Here is a 25,081-nt window from a genome sequence, read left to right on the forward strand (position 1 = left end):
CGATTCTTGGCCTTGCTTGCTAGGGTAAAGCTAGCGCAGGTATGTTCACCCAAGCTGCAATCACGTCTGGGACGGCAGTGTAGACATAACCTTGGACTCCTAAGTGCTCAAGTCACTTGTGAAAATGAAACTTAGATTTCTGAGTCACTTACACACTTTTGAAAATTTTATTCTCTGTCTTAAGTTACTGCAAATATGAAAAAAGTAACAACCAGTTAGTTAAAATGTTAAAAGGTACTTGAACTTTTCACAATAGATACATAAAAAATAAGCTCACTTTTCTAATGCATACTTTGTTTTTAAAAAGTGAATAACCAATCTAACCTTCAAAGTGTCTCTGTTTGCTTCAGGTAGGAGTAGTACCAGAAGATTCAATGCTTGCAGTTGATGCTTCTTAGTTGGAAGATCTGCCAAGGAAGCATATACATCTCACTTCTTTAAAAGTTTTACTTTTTTCCTCCAAAAAAAGCATGATTTTAAGTTAAATTTTCTTGTAAAATGTCAAGTTTATCCTGTTCATAGATTTTCTACGTAATGTTGATGAGCAACAGCAGTTGCAGCAGTGACCCAGCAGTGATAACAGTAGTGATAATAGCAGTATTGCGATGGTGTTGATAACTGTCATGATGATGTTCCTATTCTGTAACAATTGCGCTTATTTGATTGTACATGAACCTGCAGAACAGACAGGCAAATTTAAAATAAATAGTTACGCAAACAAATGATCCTCTAGTCTATTTTGCACCATCATCCTTGGCATAAAACAGACTTATATGTTGTGGACCTAATCTAATCATGTGAGGATTCCTTGGATGTGGTAGAGCCATCATAGAGCTCCTATATGACCCTCTCCTGGCTGCCAGCATGGCTAGTGGAACAAGGACATGGACAGTGCCTTCTTAAAAAGAAAAGGAGGACTTGTGGCACCTTAGAGACTAACCAATTTATTTGAGCATGAGCTTTCTTAGTTCCCAGCAATTCCTGGTTGTTGGAACAGCCCCCCAAGGGGTAGTGGCAGCCCACACAAGTTAAAGCATCCCAGGGGCAACTCTAAGTTTCAACTAGGAACTGGCCTATAGCTCACTGTCTGCAGAATAAGGGGTGCACAAAGGTAGCTTAAACCCTTATCCTTACCCCCTCATGACTTTTGTGTCATGTGTGCTCTGCAATCTGGGCCACTTTCCTGTGACATGTGAAAAGATATCATGTGTGTGTGTGTCTCTCTCTTGCTCTCTCGACCCTTTGGGATCCTCCTAATGGCTTCCTCCAAAAGTGACCAGTTCTTCTGGTCCTGGACAACAGGAAATGGATTCATCTGAAACCTGTCAGAATCCCTCCTGCATTGGCTGGAGGATTTAATAAAAGAGGGGCTCCCCACGCCTGCTGGACTTCTAAGGAATTGCAAAATCAGTATCACACACTCTCTTTTTAAAGCAACTGATGTGTGTTCTTGCCCAGATTGCTGCTTTATTAGTCAATAGGCTACATTAGAGTAGATTCTCACAGTAACTGGCCGATTATTGGGGAACTGATGGCAATCAACAGCTCTGATTTTTTTTCTGGCAAATAGATACCAACTATCCTCCAAATATTAGCAGAAGCAGCATATTTTATCTTCTGGTTGATTTCCTGCTGAACTGTAACTTCCTCCCTGTTGCTTATTTAAAGAGAATGATCATTTATAAACTGCTACTACCTTAACTGTAGTTTTTTAGGGCTTGTTTCATTGAAACAGAGAGCTTGAGTTACCCCAATCAAGCTAGCCTAGTTCCAGTGACGAGCAACCACACTGAAAAACACTTGTGCTACACCGATTTATTGGCTCAGCAGATGGCAAGTTGCTATTCGAGCTACTGCATCCCCACTGCATTCCTAGCTCAGGTGTCAGCAGCACTTGAGCATCAACCCACATCTCCTGGACAAGCCAGCTAGCTCTAGCATAAAGCACCACTTAACTAAAGCTAGAGAATTCTGTGCATGGACGGGAGTCAGTTTTGGGGCAAAACTCGAATTCTAGCTCAAGCTAGCAGATAATGCCTTATAATTCACCTAGTGTTTCCCAAATACTATTATATAAATCTGAGTGTTTTCTTTCCCATGTGTGCTAATAAATGAATGTTCTGCGAAAAATGTCTCATTTGAACACCAGCCAATCAGCAACAGCCAATCTTTTCTAGACAGAATTAATCCTGTTACTATTTAATGTACTGTTCAGGCTCACATATTGTTCGTGAAAACGGTTTCACAGCAAAGGTGTATTTGTTGAGATAACTCCCTTCTCTGTGTTTAAGACGCTGCTGTTTGTGGTGTCGCCTCTGTAAATCTGAGACCCAGAAGGGACGCTGCTTACTCTGCACATGCTGGAAAGCTTTGAGATATTCCACAGTGAGCAGTGGCTGAGGCAGTTCTCGGATGAAGAGTTTTAAAAGACTTGCTGCATCATGTTGCTTTACACTTTCCCAGTTGAAAGTCCCTTCATAAAACTTTGCTTCCAGTTCTTGGCAAAGACTCTGAAAGATAGCAGAACAGAAAGTACCTTCAATGCGGAGTTTTATTCATGCTGGTGGAAGATTTGTGCATTTCCCATATAGCATCCTTTCCACCCTTTGAAAAAAAGACATCTGAAATTATCATTCAAGCACCACCTGCTATTGCTACTTTGCTACAAAAAGATAAACTCTGGACCAGAAGTATTAGAAGTGTGCAGCTAAAACCAAATGCTAATAGGCACCAGACAACATAGCTGTTCCCAGGGCACTGGCATACCCATAGGGCCAAATCCTGCAGTCCTTCCTCAGGTCATATAATACTTTGTTCAGGAAAGAGCCTGATAAGAGCCAGATAATTATGCAAGTTGAGACTCAAAGAGTCTCCTACCGATACCTTCTGCTGAGGCAAAGTTGGCCCCCTCTTCCTCTTGCAGCACAAGGAAATATCCAAACCTGTGGATGGCCTGACATCTGTGGAGAATCTCCAACCAATCATGAGGCATGTGCACAGATGTTCAAGTCCCGACTGAATGGCTCCCATGGGAGTTTTCACTAGTTTTGGAGCTTAAACCTGCCCTTGTTTTGAGCTGGGGATTGGGTTCTACAGCATGGAGAGTAAGCAGCATCTAGTAACACTGACTGCTTCAGCATTGTCTTATGCAGATATAACTGCGTGGTTCTAAGTGGGAAGGCTGCTTTAGTCATCAAGACCCTTTGACAACCATACTGGAGAGTCTTCGGGGGGATCAGAAGGAGTGGGAGCATATCACAGAGCTGCTGTTCCAGATTTGTGCCTCCTGCTTCAGATTTCACTCCATTAATTTCTTGGACTACTGGATGGCTTAGGAGACCTGGAGGCACCTGGGCACCAAGAAAAAGAATCCAGGACCCGACCAATCCAGGAGAGAGGAGAAGCCATTCCAGATGTGGGTTATAACAAGCACCAGGAAAAGGGAAGCACTTCAGCCACACCCTGGGGGAGGGACTATACATGTATATAAAAAGATTGCGTTTTAGCAGACAGGCAAATGTGCTGCATAACAGATGAAATTTAAACTGTCCACCCTAAAGGAAAATTGCTATAGAATTTAAAAGGAAGCACCAACCCACACCATTATTTCCTTACTGGAGATTTTCTGTACCAGCCGATAGAATTCTAAAACTATTCTATAATTCTCTATTGATTTCTAGAGGATAATAAAATTTCAAAGAAACCACAGAGTACTATTTTCTGTTAAATTCTCTACTGTTTGTGTAAAACATTGATCATGCTCATTGTTTTACAAAAGCAATAGGTTCATTCAAAGGAGAAATTCTTCCACATGTTTGATCCTCATTATTTTTGCAGTTACTTAGTGAATGATCTCTTATCTGGAAACACTCCCCGGATTAAACAAAATAAAAAACAAACAAAATCACCCCCAAAATGTGAAACTGTTGGAAAGTGGAAACTAAGTATTAAGCAAAGTCATGAAGCATCTTAGTTACTGGTAAATCAACAAAGTCAGTTTCCATAATATTCTTTTCCTTCAGTTGTTTCTAATGAAGCAGCTGTTGGACAAAGTTCTACATGACAGAGGCTGGCAGATATCTTGAGGCAGCTGAATCCATTTAAATGTTCTTTCTGTTTAGAATTTAAGGTTTCTTTATACCATTCTTATAACAGGCCACATCTTGGTGTAAATCATACCATGTATTTGGTTTTCTGCATTAAAGCAAATACTGAGTTATGGTTTGTGTGTAGTCGGTAGTCACTCTGTAATGTGAACAGAGACTGTGAATAGTGACCTGAGCAGTTAGTAATGCTATTTGTAGAGATAATGGGAGAGATTCTCTATGCAATTTGGCTGTGTAGTGCTATTCTACAAGTTGAATCTCGCCCTTAAGATGACCTAATTAGGCCAGGGAATATTATCCTCCAGTGGCATACAGCCTACATAGCAGCCCACTAGTCATCTGGCTCAGGGGGCTCACCTGGTTCAGGTGCAGACAAAGAGGTTGGAAATCTTGTGAGAACAATTCATGAGATTTTGGTACAGCAGAATCTGAACCTTAGCTTTGATTCAGCCTCAAACCTGACCTCCTGACCTCTTCCCCAAATGTAATCTGGATCAAAATACCATCTCCTTGGCTAGTTTAAATCAAATCGGTTTGTATGTAGTTTTATTAAGATTTCATTGCCAATCTTGCCATTATAAAAGTGTTAACAAGACAAAAGTAAAAACAGCAAATGAGTCGAGACTTTCAGGGTTTTGAGTCCATGCAATATTTTACCTTTACTCTTGCTGCTACTCCTGGTATTCGAAGAAGTCCTTCTGTATCCAATCTTGCCTCTTCTATCTGAGAAATCAGCTGTCAATAAACAGAACCAAGCTGCATGAAGCCAACGTGCGAATTAAAACGTTACTGGGAGATAAATATAGAACAGTGAAATCTGTTTTTGAATACAAATGATTGCAAAGTGGATTATCATGGATATAATTATATGTGTCCTACAAGGAACACCTGATACTGCTCCTTTATTTTTCATGTACACTATTAAGCATTTTTTTAAAAGGGAAAATGTAAAGTCAACACTTTCTACAGAGATAGGGAATTATTCAGATTTCAAAAGTAAACCACCAATTGCTTATCACACTAAAAATCTGCACTAATAAAAACTATTTACTGTAGTACGAAAGACTCTATATTAACTTCCATGTACACTGTCATTTACCACTTTACCAAGGAAGATCTAAGAGCTTGCAATCACTGAAAAGGCTTCAGGTTTACTAATACTGATGGACTCATAACAGACTCAAATGAATTGCTAATCCTATGCATGGCTTAGATGAACTAGAACAATCACTGTAAAAGATTTATACTATATATCATGTATGTGACTGATATGGCAATTTCCTGCAAGATTCTTGGAAGACCTTCTTGTGTTAAGTTTATGTATTATTTTGGGCTGGGATTATATGTAACCTCACTAGGGGGGAGATGTGATAGATGTGATACCTAAGAGTTCAGAAGACAATACTGAAAATGTGTCTGACAAGTATGGACTTTTTGGACAATAAATATGAAGTGGATTTCCTGGGAAATCCCTAGGGAGAGGTTAATGCAAATTCTCCAACTCCTATTATGCAAAAACCCAGCCTGTTGAAGCTATGCCTGAGGAGAAGGTCACTGTCTACCTATTACCTGTTACAGAAGGCCAGGACCCAAGGCCTGAGCTGTATAAAGAAATGGTTCATCTGCCCAGCCTCTGTTCTGGTTCTGGATGTAAGATGGATGAAGTCATAACCATGGAGGAAACCTAGTTGTGGGTGTTTAAGGTTGGAGTTGGGGTGACCTCTGGTAAGCTTTCCAGCATGTTTTATTGTTTTAATGTTTTCTCTGTAACGCTTTTACCATAAGAATAAATGTGGTTGCTTAGAAGGATCTGTGCAGTAACTTAACTTGTAACTACGGGCAATACACTGGGCATAGCTCTTGGAGAGAAAACAAAGGGGAGGTGCTGGCCTGTTAGGCAGTCTGGCTTGCTGGGGTATCACAGTATAGGTCAGGGAGCGGTGCAGCCTTGTATCTGCGGTCAGAGGGGAGTGAGATGCAGGATTCCACTCAGGGGAGGTGATGGCTAGGAGTCAGAAGCCTTTCAGTGGGCTTTTTACAATTTTTACAAAATTGATGCCTATTTTAAAAAAATCTTCCTGTTGAATTGGTTTGTTTCAGTGATGTGCAACCAACGTTTTAAAATGCCTGAAAATGTTCTCTCTTAATTTGTTATGAACCCCCAAGTCCAGTAGTGGATGTGATGCAGAAATGAGAAGGGAGAAATGGAAAATCCATTCACATATTTCCCCATTTAAACAAAAAAATATTATAATCAAGATGAGATCACACAGCAAATAAATTAAGTGTATTTGCTAGAAATGTTTATGTAGAACTTTCTTCCTGAAAAACTATACTGAATATATTGATGGTATAGTGTAGTGACCAGTATATGTCATTTGTAGTGGAGTAGGGTGAAGACCTATTTGGAGGATGTGGGGACTTTCTTTTTCTTTTTTTATTACTGTCCATTTGGTACAATCTTGTCCACATCAAAGGTAAAAAAATTGTTCTTCAGAAGTGTGTTTTGGTTTGGTTTGGGTTTTTATAGTCCCTAAAATGTCATTTCTGGCACGAATGATGTAGCAGTAGTGCCTAGAGAGGGATAGGAAATAACTAGAAGTTTCCTTTTGATTTGGTGGGAGAAAATAATAAAAAAGCTCTCAAAAACCTCTAAAAGGCCTCTCCAGAACTTCAATGATTTGTCTTGAAAAATAACGGCCTATTCTCCTATGATTTCATTTCTACAACTCCTGCTAAACAGAATTTGGCCTGGAATGGTGTTAGACTTTGGACATCTGGTTTCACGGGCTTACTAGTAAACCCTGACCAAATCATGGCTGAGTTAATACACTTTAGTAATGTATTTTTCTAATAATAATTCACTAGATGTCCTAATTAATTACTCTGCTCTAGCACTGGAGCATGCCAATGGCAATTCACAATACTTCTAATGTAAACAACTTATAATTAGTTGCTGAATTGTATTCTCTATTTCACTAACTCCACTAAAGTAAGTTAGTGGAGTAGAGAACTGTACAAAGGCCATTTATCCAATTTAGTGCACTAATAGTACAAAGCACCGCCCTTAATAAAAGCTACAAGTCCCTTCTAATGGAGTTGAATGCTACCTTTGAGGTTCACAGTACAGAGATAGTATGTCACTGTAAAAACTTGATTATAGTGAGCATATGAATCCAGGACAAATGCTATCACTTCTGGAATCCAGTAGGTTTGTAACGAACGGACTTGTTCATGCCTACTCACTTTGTGAAAGATCAGTGGTATCCTGGTGCCTGGTACTTTCTTCTGATCCTGTTCCAGCAAAACTGACAGTGGGACACCAAAAAGACCAGAGTCTACACAAAGAAAAAAAATAGAGACACTATCCACATCTGCTCCAATACATGAGATAAGTGGCACAAAACACATTTTCAAAGAGATAAGCCCATTCAATACATTCAGAGCCATTGGCCTTCTCTTCAGCATATCTGAATGTCTTCATCAATCAAGTAATTCAGAGGATGATTAAACAAAGCACTTGGCTAAAAGCAAAGCACTCGTTCATCTCCTCCTTCACCCATAAATGAGGAGTCCTCTGTTTTACCTTCAAATTGCCATCCACACATTCTGCAAGTACAGTGAAGGAAAATGCATAAATGAACCATCTGCATGATTCTGATTTGTGGAAAACTGTGGTGTTGATGACCCAGAGATGCAGATCTTTATCACTCAATACAAGTTTAGATGCAAATGGCCTGAGTAAGCTTCCCAAGAATTTGGCTGCTAAAATGAAATAGATGTAATTATAATCCACTTTTACTCTAAACAGTTCTCCCTCTGTGTTTTGAAAGAAGAGCTAGTTAGCATTCATTGTGCTTTTTTGCATCCTATAGTGTAAATTGGTTGACAGTGCATCTCAAAAAAGGAATTTTTTTATATGAAAATTAAAGCCAAGTCTTGTTCCATGCTCGTTGTAAGCCCTGGTTAAAAAATGGCCATTACCTCATATTATCTAACTTTACATTACTATATGGTCTTATATTTTTATGGTAAGAGTGCTTTGCCTTAGATAAATACTAATCAGAAGTGAATGGTTTCTGAGAGAGGTACACTGGCAAATTATTGAACCTTAAAGATTTGTGTCTTGTAACTACTCTGCTGGGATAAGGTTAATGGTCGTTTTTCTGGAACTGTGTATAGAACAGTGGTACAAGGTAGGTGAGGTAATATCTTTTATTGGACCAACTTCTGTTGGTGGAAGAAACAAGCATTTAAGCTTCACAGATGTCTTCCTCAGGTTGGAAGAAGATAATCAGCATTTCCCAGCCTAAATACAAGGTGAGAAAGATGGTTAAGCATAAGGGGTTCACACATGCTGTAGAAGACGATTTAAAATGAAACAAGCAATTAAGAGCTAGCAAATAGTAGGGTGTGTTGCAAATTGTTGTAATAAGCCATAAAACCAGTGTCTCTGTTAAGTCCATGGTTTTTAGAGTCTAGCAAAGTTATGAATTTAAGTTCTCAGGGACATCTTTTTGAAGGTGTTGTGCGGGTTTCCTTTGAGAACTAGGACTGAGAAGTCAGCTACGGAGTGACTGCTTTGGGAACAGTGTTCACCCCCGGGTGATAGGGTGTCTTTGTTTTTTTATCATTTTCCTGTGTAAGTTCATTCAAAAGCATAGTGATTACCTGGTTTTACCCTCGTAGTTGTTGTTGGGGCATTTGATACCCTGGATGAGGTACACCACAGGTTGTAAAAGGCTGTGTTTGCCAGAAGCTGGGAATGGGTGGCAGGGGATGGATCACTTGACGATTACCTGTTCTGTTCATTCCCTCCGGGGCACCTGGCATTGGCCACTGTTGGCAGACAGGATACTGGGCTTAGATGGACCTTTGGTCTGACCCAGTAGAGCCATTCTTATGTTCTTATGTGTAGTAATTCCAACACACCAATCTTTAAGATTCAATAATTTGCCAGTGTACCTCTCTCAAACACCATTCACTCTGATTAATATTTATCTAAGGCAGAGCAGTCCTATCATAAACATATAGGCCCATACAGCAATGTAAAAATAGATGAGATGAGATAATGGCCATTTTTAACCAGGGCTTACAAAGAATATGGAACAAGACTTGGCTTTAATCTTCATATAAAAACATGCCTTTTTCGAGATGCACTATAATCACATGGATCTCAAAAAGTGTGTTGTGGGGGGTATTGATCATCATAGCAGTGGAGATATGTCTGCAGGTTTTGTATCTGTTGTTCTCACAGCATCTGGTTTCACTTTGAGTTGGTGTGTCCTGGTCTGTGAGGAGCTTGCTTCTGATAATGAGCTGGGCAAGGCTCGGGGATTGTTTGAAGACCAGAAGAGGGGGTTCAGGAAAATTTCTTTCAGGATGTGGTTCCCATCAAATATAGGTTGCAATTGTTTGATGACACCCTGTATGGGTTCTCGTGTGGAGGTTTTTTTCTGTACTGATGCAGGTTCTCCCAGGCATTTGGGTTGCCCATTCTATCATATGGTATATATCTACTTCTCTGGTGCAGTATCGTTGTTTAGTGAAGGCGGTTTTTAGTGGTTTTAGGTGTGAATATAGAACCATGATATCACCTCTAATGTCAACAATAAGTGTCAAATGAGCCACCATAAGGCAGAGGTGGGCAAACTATGGTCCTCGGGCCACATCCGGCCCACGGGACCATCCTGCCCGGCCCCGAACTCCTGGCCCGGGAGGAAAGGAGTACTAGTGGCACCTCAGAGACTAACCAATTTATCTGAGCATAAGCTTTTGTGAGCTACAGCTCACTTCATCAGATGCATTCAGTGGAAAATACAGTGAGGAGATGGTATTTTCCACTGTATGCATCCGATGAAGTGAGCTGTAGCTCACAAAAGCTTATGCTCAGATAAATTGGTTAGTCTCTGAGGTGCCCCTAGTACTCCTTTTCTTTTTGCGAATACAGACTAACACGGCTGCTGCTCTGAAACATGGCCCGGGAGGCTAGCCCAGCCCCACTCCCGCAGCCTCAGCTTACTGCGCCACAGGCGCAATGCTCTGGGTGGCGGGGCTGGAGCTCCTGGGGCAGCACAGCTGCAGAGCCGTGGCCTGATCCGGTGCTCTGTGCTGCGCGGCTGCCTGTCCTGGTGCAGCTGCGCCACCAGCCACCGGTGCTCCAGGCAGCGCGGTAAGGGGGCAGTGAGCAGGGGGGGTTGGATAGAGGGCAGGGGAGTTCAGGGGGTGGTCAGGGGCTGGGGTGTGGATAGGGGTTGGGCGGTCAGAGGGCGGGGAACAGCGGGGTTGAATGGGGGCAGGGGTCCCGGGGGGGCAGTAAGGGGGGGGGTTGGATGAGGCAGCAGGGGGCAGGCAGGGGTGGGGGTTCTGGGGGCAGTCAGGGGCCAGGGAGCAGAGGGGTGGATGAGGCAGGGGTCCGGGGGGGGCAGTCAGGAAGGAGAGGGGGGTTGGATGGGGGGGCAGGGGATCCGGGGGCGGTCAGGGAGAAGGGGTGGTTGGATGGGGCATGGGTCCCAGGGGGCAGTCAGGAAGGAGTGGGTGGGGTTGGATGGGGTGGCGGGGGGCAGTCAGGGGAACAGAGGGAAGGGGGGTGGGGGTGGGGCAGAAGTCCTCAGGGGGCTGTCAGGGAACAGGGTGGGTTGGATGGGGCAGGAGTCCCGGGGGGGCCGTCAGGGGCTGAGAAGCAGGGGGGTCGGATGGGGGCAGGGGCCGGGCCATGCCTGGTTGTCTGAGGAGGCACAGCCTCCCCTAACTGGCCCTTCATACAATTTCAGAAACCCGATACGGCCCTCAGGCCAAAAAATTTGCCCTGCCCTGCTATAAGGAGTTTCTTTAGAGTGTGCCTTATTTAACAAGTATATTGAAAACAGGCCATTGTCTGTAAAATACGTGCACTCACAACTACACACACACACTCACACACACAGTCACACACGCACAATCCTTCCTGTGCATGCTCACTGAGCTACTAGATAGCAGAACCCATGTGGGTCTGCTGTGGTGAGGGAGGAGGTGCAGGCTACAGAAAGCCCATGCAGAGGTTTCACCCCTCCCTTTTTGCAGCAGAGCAAAAAGCATCTCCAGCATCTCAAACCACCCAAACGCAAAGGGAAATGGCTAGTGGATCCACTACCGCATGTATCCAGTGGCCAAACCATGCTGCATGAGGTGGGAATATGAAGATGCTGCAGAGGTGTGAAAAAAATGCATGGACTTCCTGCATCCTCCCACTATCGCATGGATGCTCTGGGCAAATTACATTGCAGGTGAGAGAGGAGAGACACAGAGAAGCTATAGGGTATGTCTACACTGCATCTGGGAGCAAACCTCCCAGCCTAGGTCCACAGACTTGTTCTAGCATGCTAAAAATAGCTATGTAGACTTTGCTTTCATATGGCAACTTGGGCTGGGGCTGGAGCTCGGGCTCAGGCTTTGAGTCACAGCATCAAAGCAACATCTACACTGTTATTTTAGCACACTGGTGCAAGCCCCCTTAGCATGAGTCTGTGGGCCCAGGCTGAGGGGCTTGGTCCCACATGCAGTATAGACATCCCCACAGAGGGTCCTGTACCCTTGACGTGGGAATAGCAACTGTCAAGCCACTCCATTTCCTGGGAGGCAGGGTGACATTCTGTTGCCTCTTTCCCACACTGTTGTGGGGCCCCTAAATCAAGTTCATCTTTTTGGTTTGGGTGCAGGACAAACTATTTTAGCCAATTTACTTGTTTTCCCTGCTGGCAGTCATTTCAAAAACATGCCAGAGATAATGTTAAATTAAAACTACATTGGTTTGGTAAGAAGGCCTATTTAAATACACAATAAAAAAAATCAAGAGAAAAAGGTATTTTGTTTGCACACCATTTTCTACTGGTTGTAGCACAGGCACTTCTGCAGGGTGGAAATTCATTTAGGAATCAAGGTCACAAAGATGGTTGTGTGTATGCTTTTGCATTTAAAAAGTTATTTTCTGCTACTGTAAAGTGAAAAGTGTATTCAGAGGAATCAATTGTATCCTGCTGTATGTCTCTCAACGCTCTCTGTTGCTTTCAATTATTTAAAGGGAGCTATTTCACTGTCACATCCACTGAACCTTGACAACAGGGCTTTGCCCAAAGTGGGTTTGTGATTAACTGGTAATACATTTCGAGCTCTTGTAAAACAGTTAGCAGAAGGTCAGAAAAGCAGACAACTACCAAAACACTGAAAACCTCTTGCAACTTGAAATAGGTTTCCACGTATTTCTAGTTTTTGAAAAGGAGTCAGAATCATACATAGGCTCCAGTGCCTTGATGCCACAGTGACTTTCTACAAGAACTGCCTTAACAGACCCCCTCCCCTGCCCCCTAGTGTGTATGAAACCATTCCAACACACAACACAGAAAAGCACAGATCTGCAAATACCTAAAAGAGGTTGCGATCTGAGGAAATGCAGGATCTGTTAGGGCACATCAATATAAGTTACTACAGGAAGAAAGATGGCAAATTATTACCGTGGGCAAGAGGTGCAGGCTGAATGTGGAGGGACCATATAGGATGGCACGTTTTGTGCCTTATACAGAGCTCAGCACAATGCAATAGAACAGGATAAGGGTGATGAGGAAGTATCTACTCTTAAGCAAATCCTCCCATCCTCATGAAAAGGGGCTGCTTTAGGGACTATGGAACAGAGAGGGCTGGAGAATTGCTTTTGTCAAGCCAAACACAAGTTATTGGGCTCACAACAGAAGGAATTACAATGGTATTCTATGGCCTGTGTGATGCAGGAAGTCAGCCTACGTGATCTAACGGTCCCTTCTCACCTTGGAAGCTCTGAAACTATGAATCTCTGAAAGGCTCTGAAGCAACGCTTCCATCATACTATAGTACTACCAGAAGGATTCCTTTCCCCTGCTCCCTAAGACATCTGCCCAGTGCCTGGCCTAGAATGCCTGGCCTGCTAAAGTTAGTTGCCAGAGGATTTTAGCCCTAAAATCCTCCTTAGCTGGAACAGTTGATGTGCATGAGGCTGTTTAAATGTGGAGAGAGTCAAGAGCTCCCTGGCTACAGTGTAATGCTGAATCAGGGGCGACATTACCAGCTAATGTACATCTCTCCTTTTGGGATTGTTTAAAAACAACCCCACCCAAACCCATTTGTTTCTAAAGAATTTATAACTGTACTACTCACCTTTCGTTTTGATTTTTATGGCCTTCTGTTGCTTGAATTCTGTCCCGAGTAAGTCATACAGTGCAGTTAGCTCAATCAGTGCTAATGAATAGACTTTCTTCATGTCCTGAGGAGCCAGATCACCAATCTTTGTGGTACCCGTTTTGTCCTTTGGCAATCTGAAATTCTAGAACATAGGATTTGCATCATGGCAAATAAACAATCTCAACACATTGAAGGACAAAGAAAAGTGACAAGTATAAAGGCCATTCTGCTACTGTGGCTCCACTTTTGTAACGAAACACATTGCTACAATTGGGTGCAACAGGAGAGTGACATAGTTTAAAAAGGTTTCAGAGTAACAGCCGTGTTAGTCTGTATTCGCAAAAAGAAAAGGAGTACTTGTGGCACCTTAGAGACTAGTCTCTAAGGTGCCACAAGTACTCCTTTTCTTTTATAGTTTAAAAAGCAGGCTATCTGCAGCGTGTAAATTCCCCATGCTTCTTGCATATTCAAAGCTTGCGTGGAAAAACCTATACACTGCAACGACCATATCTGATTGCAAAGAGCAAATCTGTGATGGATGGAACCCTGTCTAGCGCAGATCATTTGATTAGTATGCACTTCTGGGTGGTATCTCTTTCTGTTCTCCCTTTTTTATGTTGTCTATTTAGGTTCCAGTTTCACTGGGGCTTCGAGTAAATGCAGAAGTCTGCCTAGATGCAGTTGACTGTAGGATCAGGGTCACAGACGATAAACTCTCTGGGGCAGGAACCTGTTCTCTTACATGTTCTCTTACACCTCACTCATTCTTGGGTGCCACATAAAAAATTAGTAATAGGGGGCTCACTGTTGTTCCCTCCCTCATTATTTACTATTTGTATTACCATACCACCTTGGACCCCAGTCATGGAGCAAGGCCCATTGAGCTAGACATGGTACAAACACAGAAAAAAAAGATGAGCCCTGCCCATAAGAGCTTATTTGACTTTACTGCTGCTTCCTGTGATACAGGAAGTCTAACTCTAGCAGATAAGGGCTGGATGCATCTCTTTTAAAGTATAACAGACCAAGAACTGAGCAGGAAGATTACTCAAAAGCTAGGCATGGAGTTCTTTCTGCTGGAAAGGGCCCTTGATACCTTCACGGTCCTCTAGTCTCAGTTGGCTGACATATAGCTGAATTTGGGGTTGAAAACTCTGCGTGGCTGCTGAGCCAGCCCTTATTTATGATTGGTGGATGTAACCAGCTTCCTGCTTGGGATTTAATTAACACACTTTATACGCTTCTTTTTTCAAATCAATATATAAGACCATGTGAATATTTTGGGTAAGGGAGGGAAGGTCTTTACAGATCACACATATCAATAGTCAGATCACTCCTTTTCTGAAATGTTTCGCTGCCTTAGGATTGTTCATCCCTAAGGTTATGAAAAAGGCCATAGCCACTTCAGTATGTAGACAGTCAATAAGTAAAACTCCAGTAAATTGCTCTTTGAATGTGTGACTCTTCTACAATTGAATCAAAGACTTCTCATAAGCCAGGCCACAGTTTCCATTCCTGATTTTTTCTGCATTACTGAAGTGTGAGTCAAACATTTTTCAAAGCAGGTTTATTGTATTAAAACTAAGGGAATGTTCAGTAATTATTACTGGCAGAAATGTTTGTGTGCTTATCTAAATTGAGTGTTTGAAGAAAATTGAAACATTATTATTCCAAGCACTGAGTTTACTCAGACATGTTTGCACACAGTGTATGACAAAAAAAAATTGCTATTTTTTAAAAAATGGTTAATTTGTAGTGTGTGTGAGTGCATGTTTCTAACGTTTGTGAAATTCTAAGGCTATTAGTATTGATTTACCCTTATTAAGAATAAGACTCATCGGTTGACAGATGGGAATGTGGAACTAGGGAGAAACAAATCCTCACATTTTGGAAATATTCCTTGACTTTTTGTTATAACAAAAATTAAATATTTTCCGAAGGATTAAAATGCCTCATTTTTATACATGCTCATGTGTTATGTGCTGGGCACCTTAGCAGGTGCCATAAGCAGTATGATTAAGCATAGAAAATGTGAAATCCAGAAATGATCAACGTATCTATTGAAAAGGGACCCATCCCCAAACTGTACATCTCTATTACAAGTGTAAAGATCAACCCATTCTTCATTCTCACCCTTTCACCTCAGTGGGCCACATGAAACTTCTGCTGGAGTCCATCAATGCTCTTTAACCAACAAAAGAGGTCTCTATTAAGTGATGCAAGGCACCTCACCCCTATTAGTGTAGTGAGCAAGGAACTAGGGCCAACACTAAATGGTGAAGATCCTCAGCTGGTGGACATTGTCAGAGTTCCATTAACATCTAGCTGAAGGTCTACCCCAATAAATATAACCTGAGTTTTCTGAACTGCAATGAAAATAACTATTACTGAGCAGACCATGTCAGGCTGAAGTCCTAATTTTTAAGCATTACTAGTCCTCAATTTCTTTAAGATAAGGTACAGCGTTGAAAAGGTACTGGCAAATAGAAGGCATAAGATTTCCACACTTATTAAGGGCCGAATACTACTCTCCTATAACACACACACAGAAGGGACCCAATCCAATGAGAGAAGGATCTCTAGGGGCCTGAAAAAAATAAAGCTATAGCATTCTGAATCTTCTTGTTCCAACCAATATCACAGAAACAATGTCAAAAAGGCTAAAATAAAGTTTATGAAATGACTACAGCAATGAATGAGAAACACCTACAGGAAGTAGCGTATCGTCCTCTTTGCCTTTGCACATTTTGCCTATTGAGCTGTCTTTGAGATTGGCTGCCTGCTCTGCAAATGAAATCTCTAAATTGATATCCGTTTCAGAAATTGGCACATCCTCAAGCAGGCTGGTCTTTTCACTGATACCGAGGCTGAAGTCCGAATCTGAAAACAGAAGGGGGGGAAAAAAGTCATCAGCACTTTCAAATATTGCCTCTCTCCTCCTCTGGTTTGCATGAAAGTAAATATTTAGGACTCCAGACATGTTAATCCTGTGCAGGGGGTGGAAACTCTTGGGGCAAAATCTCTGCTGTGTAACTCCAATGACTGGAGCTATGTCAGCCGAGAATTTTCATGTCATGGAGTTGCACTGGAATAATTCTGCCAAGAGGCAGAATTTACCTCCTCCTTATCCCTCATGGAAAAGGCAAAACATTCTATCATTCTATCCCAAATAAACCAGAGATTCCTGGGATCTGCCAGAACCAAGCAGCTTCTGCACAGAAGTCCCTTGCCTCAGATCTGCTTCCCATCCTCCTCTCTTCCTCTCGTGCCCTGCAACCATTAACTGCACAACTCCTTCAGCGGCCATGCTTCACGGGGCAACCCTGAACACCAGTTCTTTGTCCTGCAGGTCTGAAACTGGTGTGTGGGATGGGGGTGCAGGTGTGGGAATCCAATAAAGCGTGACTGAGTCCTGACATTCTTATCCCCTTCCCATCGTGTAGAGCCTGAATCTCTCAAAGCCACTACGGAGACGCTTCCGTGAAAAAAAGCTGGGCAGAGAAGAGTGGGAGCACGTAATGGTGGCACCACTTCTCTTTCCTTGTTGCCCTCAAGAAGGAACTGGGCACTGAACAAATGATTTAGAATAATAATTCATTTTTTGTTTTGTTTTTTAAATAGAGGCAGTTCTTTTACCATTTAACCCAGAAACAGCCTGCTTTTATAGGTAATTACCAGGTGTTTTTCATTCCCAATGTGTCACTGGTATCAGGAGACAAGAGAAGGGTGCAAAGTGTTTTCAGGGGGAAAAATAATTTTAAATATTCTATTCTGCAAAAGAAAAATTCCAGTCAATACACAAAACAATTTATCTTATCACAAAGTATCAAAGAGAACCCAGTCAGTCAATGGCTCTGACTGGGTGAGCATTCTGACACCATCACCACCACCAGCATCATTGTTACTTGTAACCTGGTATCCCCACAAAGCTCCCCATCAGGATTTTGGTCCCATTGTGAGAGGTTCTGTACAAGCATGCTGGAAGACACCCTGGCTCCACTGACATCAAAGGCAAAATTCTCAGTGACTTCAATGGGCTAGGATGTCACCCTCTGGTCCCTGCCCCCAAAAGCTCACAATCTGTTTAAAGACAAGATGCTGCAAGTGAGTGTGAAAAACAATGGAATGGGAAGTGGGACAGAAGGATGAGGGAAACCATAATAAGAGCATGTGTTTGTACAGACTAGCTGTTGTGTAATGAAACATCCAACAGATGGCTTTATTTTCACCATTGTGGGAAACTTAGGGGTGCCAATTCTCAGATGTCTCTGAATTCCTTACTCCAAAAGGGGCAAGACATGGCCCCCTAGGAAATAGCCTCACCTTGAGCAACTTCTCTGTACCACCTCATGCTCACTGACCCTAGTGTAAGGGCTATGGTGGGGATAGGCTGGATAAGGGAGAAGGTGCAACTGAAATGGTGCTGCACTCCAGCTATTCTCTGCTCCCCCCGGCCCAGAGAAGGGTTTAAGCAGTGCTGCTGTCTCCCAACATTACAAACCCAAACAGTGTGGGAAAGAATAAATTACAAAATAAAACGTTTTATTTTATTTTAAAAAAGTGGCCCATACTGGTTTGAAAAGTCTATATTTTAAAGTAAAACTATTTGTGGAGAGCTTGGAGCTGAAACTATTCCATGCAAACTGCCCCAGCCAGGGCCATACTCTTGGAGTTCTTCACATGGAAGGGCTGGCCTTAAGATCTTCAAGCTGTGAAATCAGCAGCATCAGTTTCAGAGTAAGCCATAATGTCTAGCACTCAGTTAGGACTCTGAGGTCCATTCAGCAGGGACTGAAGCAGCTCCAAAGAGAGGAACGGTTTTGATTGGGGGGGAGGCAGTATGCTTTTATTCTACTCACAACTGAGTGTAAAGCTTTGAGAAGTAGAATAAAATAGTTGTAAAATATATATATTTGACCAGTTTCTCTCTTCAGAGTAGCTTCAGCCTGAGCTGTGTTAGAACCTCAAAGGCTTCACTGAGCAGATGTGAAGGATCAAGCTGAAGCTGAAACTGGAGCTGCTGAATTCAGCAAAGCGATATCAAATGTCTTAGAATCGCAAAACTTCTAGGGCCAAATTCAGCTCTGCATCAAGTCTACTGAATTCAGTTGGATTACACCACAGATATATTTGGCCCCGGTGTTTAATACATTTAAACTGATTTTTTAAATGGTAAAAGGGGAAATAGGGTTCTTATTTCTCTATTATTATTTTTATCAGGATGTTGTGGTTAATGTGTCTTGTCTGATCCATGCATCTTTTGCCCAATATCAGCTTGGAACAGAACTGTTGTTAGCAAACAGTAATACAGTAGTTCCTGTTTCAGCCCTCTGTTTAGATGGAAGTTTTGGGTTTGTTTGGTTTTTGTTTTTGTTTTTTGGGTATTGATATCTTTGTAATGATATAAAAGCTTCAAAGACATGTGGAAATGCTGCTGTTCGTATTTGGGGTTTAATGTTTGTGCAGTCCTGATCCTATTGCTTTGTGTTTATTAACTAGGAAACAGCTGTAAGAGGAAGTAGATTTGCTGGGTTGTCAATTTACCAGTTGCGGTCAGAGTTTCATATGACAGAAATGTGAGTGTGATACCAAAAAAAAAAAAAAAGTAAATACTGGATATTAAAGGGGACGTGCAAAAGGTGTGTTTTAAAACTGGGCCTGCACTGTCATTTTGCTTCCCTGTGATGTATAAAGAAGGCTTGTGTTTAAAAAAAATCCTGGGAACATCAGAAAGGTTAAGTCTGGTCTTTCCTGGAGAACATAATGGATGTCCCAGAGGATGTGATTCCTCAAAGAATCAATCCTGAAGCACTTGCATGAGAGGAAAGTGATCAGGAACAGCCAGCATGGATTCACCAAGGGAAGGTCATGCCTGACTAATCTAATCGCCTTTTATGATGAGATTACTGGTTCTGTGGATGAAGGGAAAGCAGTGGATGTATTGTTTCTTGACTTTAGCAAAGCTTTTGACACGGTCTCCCATAGTATTCTTGTCAGCAAGTTAAGGAAGTATGGGCTGGATGAATGCACTATAAGGTGGGTAGAAAGCTGGCTAAATTGTCGGGCTCAACGGGTAGTGATCAATGGCTCCATGTCTAGTTGGCAGCCGGTATCAAGTGGAGTGCCCCAAGGGTCGGTCCTGGGGCCGGTTTTATTCAATATCTTCATAAATGATCTGGAGGATGGTGTGGATTGCACTCTCAGCAAATTTGCGGATGATACTAAACTGGGAGGAGTGGTAGATACGCTGGAGGGGAGGGATAGGATACAGAAGGACCTAGACCAATTGGAAGATTGGGCCAAAAGGAATCTGATGAGGTTCAATAAGGATAAGTGCAGGGTCCTGCACTTAGGACGGAAGAACCCAATGCACAGCTACAGACTAGGGACCGAATGGCTAGGCAGCAGTTCTGCAGAAAAGGACCTAGGGGTGACAGTGGACGAGAAGCTGGATATGAGTCAGCAGTGTGCCCTTGTTGCCAAGAAGGCCAATGGCATTTTGGGATGTATAAGTAGGGGCATAGCGAGCAGATCGAGGGACGTGATCGTTCCCCTCTATTCGACATTGGTGAGGCCTCATCTGGAGTACTGTGTCCAGTTTTGGGCCCCACACTTCAAGAAGGATGTGGATAAATTGGAGAGAGTCCAGCGAAGGGCAACAAAAATGATTAGGGGACTGGAACACATGAGTTATGAGGAGAGGCTGAGGGAGCTGGGATTGTTTAGCCTGCAGAAGAGAAGAATGAGGGGGGATTTGATAGCTGCTTTCAACTACCTGAAAGGGGGTTCCAAAGAGGATGGCTCTAGACTGTTCTCAATGGTAGCAGATGACAGAACGAGGAGTAATGGTCTCAAGTTGCAGTGGGGGAGGTTTAGATTGGATATTAGGAAAAACTTTTTCACTAAGAGGGTGGTGAAACACTGGAATGCGTTACCTAGGGAGGTGGTAGAATCTCCTTCCTTAGAGGTTTTTAAGGTCAGGCTTGACAAAGCCCTGGCTGGGATGATTTAACTGGGAATTGGTCCTGCTTTGAGCAGGGGGTTGGACTAGATGACCTTCTGGGGTCCCTTCCAACCCTGATATTCTATGATTCTATGATTCTATGTATACTGTACACTATGACTTACGTAAATGTTAGGCTTCACGTGTTTATTGGAGGGGTAGAGCGATTTAATCTTTAATTAATATGTTCTTCCTCCAAAATGCTAATTGGTCACTGAATTTGTACCCACAAACTAACAGACGGTTTTAGATTGTCATTGTTTCACTAGCTCTCCAAACAGAGAGTCTTCCACGTGGCACAGTCATTTATTTCTAACATTAAAAAAAAAAAAGCAGGAAGAAAAACTTTTGAAAAAATGTTTCAGGCCTTATTTATACACCATAAAGAAGCAAATAAGGACACAGCTCCATTTTTTCCTTTAAGTTACCTTTAACGAGATTCAATTTTTCCTTCAGTTACAAGGGTACTACTGCCACTGACTTCAATGACTTATGTAACTGAGGCAGAAATAGACCGTATTTTGGGTTTGGGGTGATTTTTCTCTCAATTTGGAATAGGAAAACTACTACACGGAATGTTTGGAGCCTGAATGTTGGGGATTGGTCCTGCTTTGAGCAGGGGGTTGGACTAGATGACCTCCTGAGGTCCCTTCCAACCCTGATACTCTATGATCCTGATTCCACTGAAGACAATGGGAGCTTTGCCACAGTCTCCTGTGGGAGCAGAACAGGCTCAAATACAGTAGACTATATTTATGAAAAGTTAGGGAAACAAATGTTGTACTAATGTGTGCATTAAGCTGAAACTAGCAAACAAACATCTTTCACATTTCCATCATTCCCCCTCTTCCACCTCAGTGCTGAAAGGGGGATTAGGAACTTCTGGGAATCACTAGGGCATTTTGTGGGCATCCATGCTCCTTCCTGGACAGATGTACGGGGCAGTCTCCATTTAAGGAGAACCATTCTCTCCCACTCCCAACCATGCCTCATTCTTTCCTGACTGACATCCGCATTCCTGGGGCCAGCCAGGAAGAATTTATAAATGCTGCTGGCCTCAAGTGTCTCACAGTGGACATGCTTCACAGAGGGCTGAATCCCCCTCTTACCCTGAGGCTAGGGCTGGTGCAGAGCCTGAAGGAGGTGGCTTGCATCGCCATGATTTTGGGGTCCTCAAGGCCAGTTTCACCCTGAAGCCTGCCATGAATTTTGCCCCAGTTTTAATGGTCTCTGTGAACTTTAAAGAAGCCAGGAAATAGGTGGGGCACAGGAGCATGCCCCTCCTACCCCAATCCATGCCCCACCTCTTGCCTGCCCTGAAACACCTCCTGCCCAAGGGGCACCTGTGGAGTGGGGCATTCTTCACCTGGGAATATACCCTGGGGGTTGCTTTGTAGCCCCTTTGTGTTGACACAGCGGGCTTGCAGGGCAACCATGAACGGGCCCAGAGGGAGCACGCTACGCCACTGGTCCACAGTCTGCGCTGTCTGCATATTAGTTTCCAGGGGAAGTTGTTTTTAACCTGTATAGGTTACATCCACGTAGCATCTCTACCCCTGTGTGCTAGTGATGCAGTCATACTCGGGGGGGGGGGGGGGTTCTCAGGCTAAGAGTCACCCAGGAAAGAAAGGTAGAAGTTGGTGATGGGATAGTGGCAGGAAAAGCGCCTGTAGGTTTCTTTTGGCTAAGTGATGGTAAACTTCAAGCAAAGGAGTCAACTGATGTCCACAAGGCATGTGGGAATTTGTTATAACCATACTGCATAATCAGAAAACAAGAGAAAGACATGCCCAGCTTGCTTCGGACTCAGTCTAACTCCCTTTAAAGCCAATGGATATCTGTCAGTGAGTGTTGGATCAGGCACGAGACACTCCAAGGCCATATTCCCAAAAGCTATTTATGAGCACAGTTTTACTAAAATCATTGGAGCTTTGCCAATTTACACCAGCTGAGGATCTGGCCCCAATCCTGGAAATTTCAGAGTGTCTTTCAACTAAGCTCTAGTCCCTCTAGGTCTTAGATGAAAGTCCCTTAGCGACCTCTGTTTTCTAACTGCCTGCTCATTATGCTTTGGGTTTACCCTTCTAAAAGCATCTTACTCAGCATGCTTACCCTGGAAGCTGGCCCTTTGAATCTGGAAGAGATAACCAGCTGCAGCCCTACATTAGTCATTTTGTCTTGGCTGTTGCTACTCTGAGTGGTGAGTTCTCAGTTTGTTTATGTTTTTTTCTTAGAATATCTTTTCCTGAGGAAGCAGCACATGTTCTCACTATCCTTAACTCTTACCTGAGCTCCTTTACATGATCATCTAAAGAGCACTGCATCTATTTACCTTCAGGGCATGCTGTGATTTTTTTGGGGGGATTTTGATAAAGGAGTGAGGGTTGTGGATGGTTAAATCTGTGAGATTATTGTAATTTCTGTTAGGCATATAGCAGGTAGCCTGGCAAATGATGTTTGGCAGCTCAATGAGTGTCCTTTGGATTTTATTTTTGTTTTGTAGATATACACACAAAAGCCATGGAGATAGAGGTTTCAAGAAATCCAAATAAATGAACCTCCCCATGGATACTAAACATACTAGGACTAATTGACTAGACTGAACTGTCCCCCCTGGATTGGGCCAGTCAGGAAAGAACAAAAAATGTGAACAATGGGGAACCTTTCACATTATTTCCTGAGTTTGCTGACATCTGTTCAACCAAGGAAGAGTTTAGGTTAGGGTAGAAGAAAAAAAGGGACGGGAACAGGCTCAAGGAATCTGAGTTCACATGCTCCATGGAATTTTCAGTATAATTATCAATAACAGTAGTAGGCAGTGTGGCCTAGTGGACAGACCATGGGACTCAAGAGACCTCAGTTCTAGTCCTGGATCTGCTACTGATCTTGTCTCATTTCCCCTTCTGTAAAATGGGGCTAGAGATCCTATGAACATTTCTGTAAAACACTTTGAGATCTGCTGATAAAAAAAAGCGAGGTATTATTATAGCATCACCATCCTCAATTTGGCACTTCAGTCAGATGCTCTTGAGAAATGGACGCTTCAGACACCTAACTAGGAGCAATCATCACTTTCAGAATACGACAAACCATAGATTTCACAGCCATTAACAAGTTTAAAAATATGGAATGTAGAAAACAGAGGCATCACTATGATTTAAATTTCTAAAAAAAGTAAAAATCTATTATAACAAATGATACTAGTGCATTTTTCAGGTAAAACTGGTAAAAGCATTTTAACTTTACAATGCCTCTGGATTTAGATTTCATAGGTATTTGGTGTCTTTGAAACTCCGACAATGTTTATTTATTGCCTTTAAAGCCAATCACTGTTTACATTACACCAATTAGCTCATTATTCTAGAAGAAAGGGATCATGACAGTCCTGAAACAGGTGCAGCAGATTTTAATGCAGCTCAAGTTGGATGGCTTTCCTGCAAAAATGAACTGATTTTCTTCTTGTTCTAATCTCAAGAGCAGAGCCCACTTTAGCATGCTGGCAAAAGCAGAAGTGTATTAGGATGTAAGTAGGCTACATTTGCCTTGCCCATCGCAATCTGCGCTAGGGAGAGCTAACATATGGAATTTGCCTTTCAGAATTTCCCATTTCTAAAGGGTTCATCAGGCCACTGGAAAAAAATCACCAGATGTGATAAAACTCTGCAATAATTGCTTGGTAATTTTCCAGCTCCAAATTTTAGTGTAGTTTATTGACACAAGCACCAGGCTTCTCTTCCTTCCCTTGTGCTGACCCAGCATTTTGGCAGCTCTCCCACTTGTTCACAGTTCTTACCAATGAAAGGTTTGCTGAAAGCAGGAAAGGGTAAGATTAATAATGCTTCTGGAAACACAAGAACTGTGGGGGGCTCATTTCTACCTCTCTCTCCTTCTCCTCTCTTTTTACATTGTGTATGTTTTGTTATTCATCTTTCCTGTTTTTAACCCTCTGTTAGCTATTTCTCCAAAATACTTTGGATACACATTCTAAAATTTGGAGGTGGTTAATCAGTCTTCCTGTATATGTATCTACAAAGTGTCCAGTATAATATCTAGATGCCCTCCAGTCACTTGTTGGGTTTTTTTTAAAGGAAAGAGTAAGTCTCTAGAAAAATAATAGAAGTATTTAGGCCAAATTCAGGACTTGAGTGGCTGGAACTACGACTTGATTGTACCTTTATGGTTCAGAGTACTGTTGCAAGTGGTGAGCAGCTGCATAGCCCCAACAGGAGCTCCAGGAGACATAGGAGATGCAAACCAGCCACAACCCCTTACTACAGGGGGCTGGAGAGCTACTGTCAAGCACAAGGGGTGAAATCTGGATTCACTGAAATCAGTGGGAGTTTTGCCATTGATTTTAGGAAGGCCAAGATTTCATCAAAGGGCTGCAATTAGGCCCTGCCCCTATGTGGGCTGGTCTTTATGCCCTCTCTGTACCTCACCCTGTTGTTCAACTGGATAGGGCACGGCAGAACCTACCCCTAAAGGCAAAGAACTCCCCCTACTTTCTGTTCTCTCCATGAATATAGTCAACTAATTAAACACTGATATTTTCTCTCACTTTGAGCCCTAAATATATAGCAAATCCTTACATTTTTCTTACTTCTTTTGCTCTTGCTCTCTCATATTTACTGATGAGCTTTTCCACAGCTCTTGTTTCTTGTGTTGAAAGTGCAGAAGAGAGACAACCAAAGGGATAAAAATGAAGAGCTAAGAATGAGCCATTGGTGCGGACCTTTATCAAAGCATTCTGCTGTAAAATTATCACAAGATTTACCAGACTTTT

At 42.6% G+C, this 25,081-nt stretch overlaps 1 protein-coding gene across 3 annotated transcripts in view; it reads right to left on the reverse strand.

Moving 5' to 3' along the window:
- Nucleotides 1-25,081, reverse strand: part of ARHGAP18 (Rho GTPase activating protein 18) — a 121,491-nt gene that overhangs the window by 18,781 nt on the left and 77,629 nt on the right. For all 3 annotated transcript variants that reach the window (XM_073337273.1, XM_073337272.1, XM_073337275.1), the window contains exons 5-10: nt 16,006-16,175; nt 13,272-13,437; nt 7,353-7,444; nt 4,764-4,841; nt 2,351-2,510; nt 325-407 (exon numbers count right to left, since the gene is read on the reverse strand). In XM_073337273.1, coding sequence (XP_073193374.1) covers nt 325-407; nt 2,351-2,510; nt 4,764-4,841; nt 7,353-7,444; nt 13,272-13,437; nt 16,006-16,175 — 749 coding nt within the window. The remainder of the gene's footprint in view (nt 1-324; nt 408-2,350; nt 2,511-4,763; nt 4,842-7,352; nt 7,445-13,271; nt 13,438-16,005; nt 16,176-25,081) is intronic.

Source organism: Lepidochelys kempii, chromosome 3 (genome assembly GCF_965140265.1).
Source record: "Lepidochelys kempii isolate rLepKem1 chromosome 3, rLepKem1.hap2, whole genome shotgun sequence".
NCBI lineage: Eukaryota > Metazoa > Chordata > Testudines > Cheloniidae > Lepidochelys > Lepidochelys kempii.